The following is a 9495-nucleotide window of genomic DNA, read 5'->3' on the forward strand; positions in this document are numbered from 1 at the left end:
TTTGTTCTTTGCCCTTTTCTTCTTCATTTCCTCTTTTACGCTCCTTTATTTGCTCATTTCTTTCCTCTATTTTCTTTTTGATTATCGCTCTTTTATTGCATCTCGCAGTTTCTTTTCATTTATCACATCCTACAACTTCATCTCTCTCTTTTTCTTCTTTTTTAAACAAAATTTAAAAATAATTTGATTGAACCCTATGTAGGTTGCCTACGTATCATGTTCCACATGAATCAGACCAAGCGTAATTCTGGAAAAGTAATGGACAAAATAAACTAAAAACAAAAATCTTTTTAGATTTTTCATTTATAACTATTTTTTTGTTTTCAAATACAAAATGGGAAGTACGATGACAAAAGATTTAACAGACTCAACCAGACTATGACAAACTCTGACACCGCCTAAAAGACTCAATATTACTGGACAAGACTAGAAGTAAAAGAAAACATGGAAACAAAATCAAAAATATAAAAAGGCTCCTCAAGTAACTCTTGAATGCACTGGTCCTGACTGGATAGCCCTGGGGCGTTTGTCATGCTCAAGCTCTGACAAATATATCCATACCTGAATAAGAAAAGTAACACCAAATAGAGTTAGTGACTCGAGACACTATGTGAGACCACAACACCTCCTATTGGACACATGCAAGAAATGATTGGGTTATTTTGCTAAATGGCCTACGTGGCCAAGTGTAGCTATTAGTACAAAATCAATGAAGGTGACCTCAAAAATATGGAAATACCTCACTAAGATTTATATGGATTCAAACTCCCAATAATCATGGCCCAAAATTAATTTACAGAAGTGACCCATTTTGCAAAAACAATCGATATGGCCAGAAGTGGCTAAAGATGCAAACTCAAAAAAGACGGATCTTAAAGTAATATGAAACCTAGTTGTGGACTCAAGATCATAAGACATGAGCCATTGAACCACTTTTGCAAAAATGACCCCATTGTGCAGGAATGGCCGATGTGGCCAAAAGTGGTCAGACATGCAAATTCAACAGGAATGGACCTTAAAACTGAGAGGACACCTTGTTGTGGACTTGGGGTTCTAAGACATGAGATAACAAACTACTTTGAAAAAATAGCACTATTTTGCAAAAAACGACCGATGTGGCCAAAAATGGCTAGACATGCAAGATGTGGCTACGACCCTCGAAGCCAAGGTTTAAGACTCACTAGGAAGACCGAACCCTATGTGGGTTGCCTACGTATCCCGCCCCGAAAGACAAGAATCAGGTATGCGTTGTTCGGAAGGATTGGATATGGGAGAAAGCTTTTAAAAAAAATGCAACTAATTTGGAAAAATTATTTCTGTCCTTTTTTGAAAAATGATAAGAAAGTGTAAAAAAAATTCTTTTTCTATCTCTTTTTTTTTTTAAATCTTTTTAGAAAATTGGGCAAGAAAATAAAAGTGATAAACCCTCAATAATCTCTCTTACTTCATTTTTCAACCTCTTTCTTTCTCATTTACCTTAAATCATTATTGGTCCGTCAAATGACCCCTTTACCCTTGAAGAATGCAACATGTAGCACATAGAGATGATTAAATGTCTTTTTGGGCCATGGGCTCGTTCTGACATCATTTGGATAGGTCTTCTACAATGGGACACGGTACTTGGGACCGAGCCCTGCTAAGTCTAAATGACATGATGCAAATAAGAATGACCTAAAGGCTGACCTAAGTTTGGGGTTCACTAACAAGGTAATTCGGGGGAGCGTATGGTCGATGGTGGATGCTCAAACTTTTCACCCACTTCATACGTTCGACGGCCCCCTCCTAAAATAAGGATGACTCAACAAAGAGTTCGTGTATGCGACACATACTCCGAGACTTGCTGCAGAAAGAATTGACCAGGTAATGCATATGATGACAATTATAAAGCAGTAAATACATAAAAAGAAAACTGTAAACATATTGTAAGGACCCAACCGGTCGTTTCGGACATTTACACTCCTTTAAACTATTTTAAGTCTTAAATATCCTCCTATGATGTATTATGATATGTGTGAATCTTCGGATTTGGTGTTTAGGTATTTTGAAATCAACAGGAAGAATGAAATAAAAAATTTAAAGCTTAAATGGAATAAATTGACCGGAAGGTGAAATATGTGTAAACAACTTCGGAATAGAGTTATGACCATTCCAATAGCTCTGTATGATGATTTTGGACTTAGGAATGTGTCCGAATACTTATTTCGAAGTCCGTAGAATAAATTGAAGCATTTTGACAAAAGTTGGAAAATGGAATACGAAAGTTTGACCGAGAGTTGACTTTTTGATATCGGGGTCGAAATTCAATTTCAGAAATTGAAATAGCTTCGTTATGTTATTTATAACTTGTGTGAAAAATTTAAAGTCATTCCGGATTGATTTGATAGGCTCCGACATCGATGTAGAATTTGGAATTCGTTAGTTCTCGTGAAGCTTGAATTGGGGTGTGATTTGTATTTTATTGGGGTTTGATCTGATTAGAAACATCAACTAAGTTTGTACAAGGTTTTAGGACTTGTTGGTATAATTGGTTGAGGTCCCGAGGGTCTCGGGTGAATTTCGGATGGGTAACGGAGTTGGATTTGGGCATCTCAAGAATGTTTCAACACGTTTCTTCAAGAATAAGTGGTATCACATTAAGCAAATGAGCTTCAAATTCCGTTTTTACTGAAGAATTAGATCCGTATCGAAATTTCGGAGTCATAACAAAAAGAATCGTTGAATTCGGACATCGTATGAGAGAATTATGCCCATTTTCGTGTCGAGGAAAAATAATTACCCATCGTGAGCGCCCAGGTAGCGCTGGGCGCTATCCCTGGCGTCAGGATTTTTTTAGCTACTGGAACCAGCACCACACGCAGTGCTCGGCGCCACCTGTGGTGCCCGAATGATAAAACTCTATAAAACGGGGGTTTTCGGCTATTTTTACACATTTGGAGCTATGGAGCTCGGTTTGGGCGATTTTCAGAGGCAAACTTCACCACAAAACTTGGGGTAAGTATTCTTAGCTCCCTTGTGATTATATTCCATGAATTAATCTTCATTTTTGGGGTTAGATTATTGATATTTCAAGAGAAATGGAGGAATTTTCTAAAATTTCATAAAACGAATTTTCAAGATTTGAACATCGATCCGGAGTTGGATTTGAGTAAAATTAGTATGGTTGGACTCGTAATCGAATGGGTTGTTGGATTTTATAAGTTTTGTTGGATTTCGAGACGTGAGCCCCACTATCAAATTTTTGAGCGGAGTTGGAAATTTTCATAAATTATTAAATTGTAAGAATTTGGAGTGTGTTTTGATTAATTTGTACGTTGTTTGACCAGTCTTGAATTATTTGGCTTGGAATTGAGGAGATTGGAAGGAGTTCAGAGGTTGATAAATGTATAATGGAATTTTCGGAGTATTGTTAGCTTGTTCGGCATTGGAGTCGGCTTGTTCAAGATAAGTAACTCTTTTAAACTTAGTGCTGAGGGTATGAAACCTCAAATTATGTGTTATGTGATTGATGTTGAGGTGACGCACATGCTAGGTGACGGGCGTGTGGGCGTGCACCCTGTAAATGGTGACTCTGTTGTTTCCAAGACACTGTGTAGTGGTCCTACTTTGTTGATATTTGTATTTTCACCATGTGATAAGTAAATTAAGTTGTACATCATGCTAGATATCATGTTTAGGTGTTTTGCCGATATTGTTGGGACCCATAGTGGTCGTTTCTTGCTGTTATCTTACTAATATTTCATACTCAGTCATATTCATTTATTCATATAATATCTCAGTCTCAGTTGCTATTATTGATACATTATATCATTATTTTTGGGCGGACTTTCATGACATTTTGAGCGCGAGAGACTGAAGAGATTGATGATTGAGTGAGGACGAGGGCCAGATTGTGAGATATTGATACTATAGAACGTGAATTGTCCGTGCAGCACGTGAGTTGTCTGTGCCGACACTGATATTGATACTATAGCATGTGAGTTGTCCATGCAGATTATAGCGCTTGGTCTGTAGGAGCCCCTGCAGAGTCTGTACACACCCCCAGTGAGCGCAGGTACCTACTGAGTGCGAGTGCCAAGTGACTTGGGAGGATTGAGTGACTGGGAGGACTGAGTGACTGAGAGGATTGAGTGACATGGAGGATTAAGTGAATTGATACTCTGAGAGTATGCATATGGTTTTGTCGCTATTTTGCATTGCATCGGCATGCACATTGAAATATAGGCATAGAGATGTACTTTCCTCATGCCATTTGAAAAATGAAATCTCCTATTTTGAAAGAAAGTTTTATGGGGAAAATCACAGTCTTCAGACTTACTCATATTTTGGTGATTTCAGTAAAAAGAATTGAGTTTTACTGTTATACTTGAAAAGAAATTGTTTACTTTTCTTAAACTGTGAACGAGCTGAGCATTTTATTATTAAGTTATTCTTTGTGCTGCTTATGAATATTGTTGTGAAGTATTACTGGATATGGGTGTGGACCCTGGCCTTGGTACAAGCTCGTCACTACTTTCAACCTAAGTTTAGGTTTGTTACTCATTGAGTACATGTGGTCGGTTGTACTCATACTACACTTCCTGTACATTGCGTGCAGATTTCGGATGTTGATGTCGCCGTGTTCGATGAGAGCTAACTTGGAAGATGTATTGGCATCCATGTCGTAGCTGCCTCTTATTCATGGTAGCTTTAGATTCATTCAACTCTGTTTATGTACTTTTCAAAATGAAGATGTATTTGTTTCATATTAGTTTTGTAAATTCTACTCATAAAAGCTCATGATTTGTACTACCAGTCCTTGGGAAATGTATAAAGGATTATTTATTTTTCCTCAATAAGTTATATTTGTATTGGATTGGAGGAGTTGGCTTACCTAGCGGAATAAGTTAGGTGCCATCACGACTAGTTGGATTTTGGGTCGTGACAAACATAAACAACTAGCAAATAATAACAAAGTATAAAAACATAATAAAAATCAGATAAAACTAATAAAAAGCATAAAAACCTCAGACGAATATTCTAAAAAGCCAATAAGATCGTAGTATCAGCTCGAACCTGCAACTCCCCAGTAGAGTCGCCAAAGCTGTCACACCCCTTTTTTAACACCTCATTTTACCCTCTTAAAAATAATAAAAAGATTTTATGAAGCTCAAAAGAGTTTTTGCAATTTTATTGTTCCTTCATTTATTCTGATTTTTTTTGTGGGTTTATTTCATCTAAACTTGAAGTTTGAAGTGAATCCATGTCTCAAAGAAAATTATTTTTTTATAATGGAATGGATATTTGTTCTTGTGAATTTCAAGTTGAACTGAAAGTATCATGGACATCAAAAAATCCAGGTCGGCACTTTTATGGGTGTAAATTTGACAAAGTAAGTGAACCATTATCGGATTTCATTTTCAGCGTTGTCATTTTCTTGTGTAAATAAGAAGCGGACTTAATTTTACCCAAAATACGGTCGGGTTCAGGTATTTTAATATTGACCCGCTTGACATAGATAAAAAAATCAAATGGTAATATTTAATTGAATATTTATTAAACCTCAGATTTTGTATACACGCGCGCAATATCACAAAATTAAACCGAATCACTTACAATCTCACAATATGGCACACGCACAGATGCTTTTCTTTGGAATCTTGTCAATCTTCTCTTCTGTTATATAAAGAAAAGTTTCAGCAGCTAAAAAAGAAAGGGTACACCATGAATTATTAACACCACAATCCTGACTGAAAATACTCGTCAACTATATGAAAACATAGTTGAAAACAGGCACAGGATTGGACTTACACATATCTGCAAATAAATAAACTTATTAACAAGAAAGCTATAGTTATATTGGGTTGTTGGAGGGAGGGATACCAACGGTCTATCGGAAACAACTTCTTTATCCCAGGGTAGGGGTAAGTTCTGCGTACACACTATCCTCCCTAGACCCCACTAGTGAAATTATATTGGGTTGTTGTTGTTGTATCAAACCACCCTTTAACATGAACAAAATAATAAGTTTAACTTCCTAACAATACCTGGTGTACGTTTGTTGCCTATAAGTATCATATTTGATTGCCTTTCTATTTCAGACTTTGGGATCAGTTTTGTGGCATTCTCCATCTTGACAATCTTTTTAGACTGACAGTCTTTGGTGGTAATATGGTTCTTTGCCATTTAAATCTTGAAGTTAGCTTTTAGAAATGGGAAAGAGTAATTTGTGAGGTCAGAGATTGTTGTGAAGAGAACATATTAATAAGAGGAGATTAATACAGTTCCTTGTACGTTAATTAATCATGTGATTCTCATGTACGGGTGAATATTATCTCTTTTTGTCTTCTTGAACGGAGAGTCTTTCGGAAACAACCTCTTTACCCTCTTGGGAGTAGGGTTAAGGTCTTCGTATACACTAAAATCTGCGTACACACTACCGTTCTCAGACCCCACTAATGAAATTTAATTGGGACGCTGTTATTGTTGTTGTGCTCATGTTCGGGTGAAAAGATTAGTCCCCGGATATTCCTCATTGGATATGCCATTAAGAAATAATCACTCTCTCCTTTCCATTATATGGCAAGGTCTTTACGGTACGGAGTTTAAGAAAAAAAAAGACTTTGGAAGTGTGTGCTCACAAGTATGCGATAACATGTATGTAAACACGAGCAGATCAGGTCTTGCAGAACTCTATAGCTTTGATCGAAACCATATATCTAGGTTAAACAAAATCTGAATATAACTTGAGGCCTGTCCTATAATTCATAATTTGTAAGGTTTAAATCCTAGCTCCGCCTTAGTCAGTAAAATTATGTACAACATGAAAAAGTTAGTGTTAAATTACTTCAAAATGTGAAAAGTATTGTTTGTTATCCAAGACTAAGAACATGATTCTGGCTATAGTGGCCTATGAAGGGATCATATTCTTGACTTTCTCATGTTATCCCTTTTAAGGAAAAGACATTATATGCATCTATTATGGATATAGGGAGAATTGATTGGCCTGGGAAAGTGGAAACTGCATATAATTATTATTCTCATAACTAAACATTATCAGCATAAAAGCAGAGGAATCAGGTTCGGGGGGAAGAGCGGGGGGAGGTGGTGGGATTTTTAAACTTCTATTCTAAACTAATATTTATTTTGGAAAAAATGCATAAGCACCTCCTGATCAATACCCGAAATTTTAACTACACACTTTTTCTTTGCGGAAATCCTATTATCCCCTAATTTGCATTATTTTTGCGGAAAAATGGGGGAATTTGCATTATTTTTGCGGAGAAATGGGGGAAAATACACCCTTGAAGCAACATGTGTCTAACACAGCCTATGACCTTCCAAAATAGCTTCCCTATTCCAATGCATCAAGATCTTTCTCTTTAAATCGAAGTTATTCATTTTATTCGCTACTGGTATCTGATGTGTGGCTATAATTTTATATTTTAGCACATTATTTACAATGTATTTTAGGTGCGTTAATGCTAAACTATACTTTATTTACGCGTAATGGAGTCTATTTTATGTGTAGGTACATTGGAGATGAAATTAAAGCAGGAATATGTAAAGTGTAAAGAGTGCTCGAAAACAGTTGGAAAGACGAAAGAACGAATTGAGCAGCAGAAGAAATGAAGCAGCAAGCGAGGCGAGCCTTTGAGCTCGCGTGGAAGCTGGTGAAGCGAGCCTTTGAGCTCGCGTGGGAGCAGGCAAAGCGAGGGATAAGGCGAGGTTGAGCTCGCGTGGAGGCAGGCGTCACATAGTCTGGGGCGAGATACATCTCATGTTTTACCTCGTGAGGCACGGTTTGAGGCGAGCCTGATCCGGATTTTGAAGGCTTATTTCGTCTCCTTGTTGGACTTGGATTGGGGTTATGTCGTTTAGGGCTTTTCCAACACATATAAATAGATAATAAACACCACTTTTGAGGGAGTTTTTGGCGACCGAAGGCAAGAATAACTCGTGGAACACCCGTTGGGAGATAGAATCATCGATGTCTATATTTCTTCATCTTTACTTTGTAATTTATTTATGCAAAATACTTGGGATATTGTTACTATGAGTATGAGTAGCTAAACTCATGCCACAACAAGAAAGTTCAGAAGCAAGAGGTGGGGCATCAAACATATGGTATGCAGAACCAAGGAAAGATATGGAAAGTTATAAGAAATCTAGATCCCAAGACTGATAAAATTGATACAAGAGGCAGATTCCTGGAGCAATTGGAAGAAGTCAGTGATGGGATACAAAGTAACAATTTAAAGGAAGAACAATGGCAATTGGCAAAAGGCAAATCTGCTACAAAGAAGAATGGAGATGAAAGAAATAAGATGGAAGTTAACACTGGCAATGCTTTCACATCTTTGGTAGATACTGCACAAAGGCTAGTCCAAATGACAAGGGAACAAAACAAAGAGAGGGAACTGCCTAGGGATAGAGGCAGAAGGGGTAACATCAATCAAAGAAATTTATAATGATGAACATCATAGTGTGGAATGTTAGAGGTATGAATAAGGTGTATAAGCAAAAGGAACTAAAAAAATTTATTAGGGAGAATAAGGTAGTGCTTATAGCAGACTTGGAGAATAGAGTTAAAGAAACAAAGGCAGAAGGTATCATAAAGAAGATCTTCAATAATTGGAGATGGACAGCAAATTATTCACAGGCTCCAGGTGGTAGAATATGGATTGCTTGGGATCAAACAAGGGTAGACTTTAAAGGGTATGAAATGCACCAACAATACATAATAGGGGAAGTCACAGAGAGGCAAAATGGCAATAAATTCAGATTTGGTGTTGTCTACGATAAGCATACAATACAAGATAGGAAAATACTATGGGAAGATATGAAAAAAGCAATAGCTAGTGCTACTGATCCTTGTGTGTTAATGGGAGACTACAACACCATCTTGACTAATGAAGATAGGGCTAAAGGGACACCAGTACAGGAATTTGAAGTGAAAAACTTCAAAGATTTCATCTGGAGAAATGGACTAACTGAATTAAAGACAGTAGGAAGGAAGTATACGTGGACTAACAACCATGTCCACAACAAAATTGATAGAATTCTTGTTATTGCTGCCTGGATCCAAAAATGGCCTAAATGGAAGGAAGGGCATTGCAACCTGGGTTCTCAGATCATTGTCCATTAAGTCTAACAATGGACTATGAGCAAAAGAATGGTGGGAGACCTTTCAAGTTCTTTAATTGTATGGCACAACATAAAGGATTTAAGGATGTTGTGTATGAATGCTGGAGAAAAAGAGAAGAAGGAAAAACAATGACTAGAGTATGGAGGAAACTAAAGATGATACAGAGCAAACTGAAGCAAATGAATAGACAAGAATTTAACAATACTGTGCAAAGAATTCAAGAAGCAAGACTAAAGTTGGAGGGGATTCAGAAGCAAGGGATGGACCTGGTTGCAGTACAGAAGGTATAACACAAGAAAAAGAAGCAATGAATGAGCTAGCTAAATGGATTGAAATTGAAGAAAGCATTATGAGGCAAAAGTCAAGGATCA

The 9495-nt window shown here is 37.1% G+C and overlaps 1 protein-coding gene and 1 long non-coding RNA gene across 2 annotated transcripts; one reads left to right on the forward strand and one right to left on the reverse strand.

The window, feature by feature from the left end:
• Positions 1-273: 273 nt before the first annotated feature.
• Positions 274-6202, reverse strand: LOC104235237 (uncharacterized). Its single transcript, XR_713143.1, has 3 exons — positions 6024-6202; positions 5593-5652; positions 274-561 (listed from the first exon to the last, which is right to left on the reverse strand). It is a non-coding gene; the product is annotated as an uncharacterized lncRNA (long non-coding RNA).
• Positions 6203-8449: 2247 nt separating this feature from the next.
• LOC138886273 (uncharacterized) lies at positions 8450-9124 on the forward strand. The gene has a single exon (XM_070167339.1). The coding sequence runs from the start codon at positions 8450-8452 to the stop codon at positions 9122-9124; it is 675 nt and encodes a 224-aa protein (XP_070023440.1).
• The last annotated feature ends 371 nt before the right edge of the window (positions 9125-9495 follow it).

Source organism: Nicotiana sylvestris, chromosome 2 (genome assembly GCF_000393655.2).
Source record: "Nicotiana sylvestris chromosome 2, ASM39365v2, whole genome shotgun sequence".
Classification (NCBI taxonomy): domain Eukaryota; kingdom Viridiplantae; phylum Streptophyta; class Magnoliopsida; order Solanales; family Solanaceae; genus Nicotiana; species Nicotiana sylvestris.

Coding starts and splice junctions, on each gene's coding strand:
- LOC138886273 (XM_070167339.1), top strand. CDS start 8,450: ATGAACATCATAGTGTGGAATGTTAGAGGTATGAATAAGGTGTATAAG.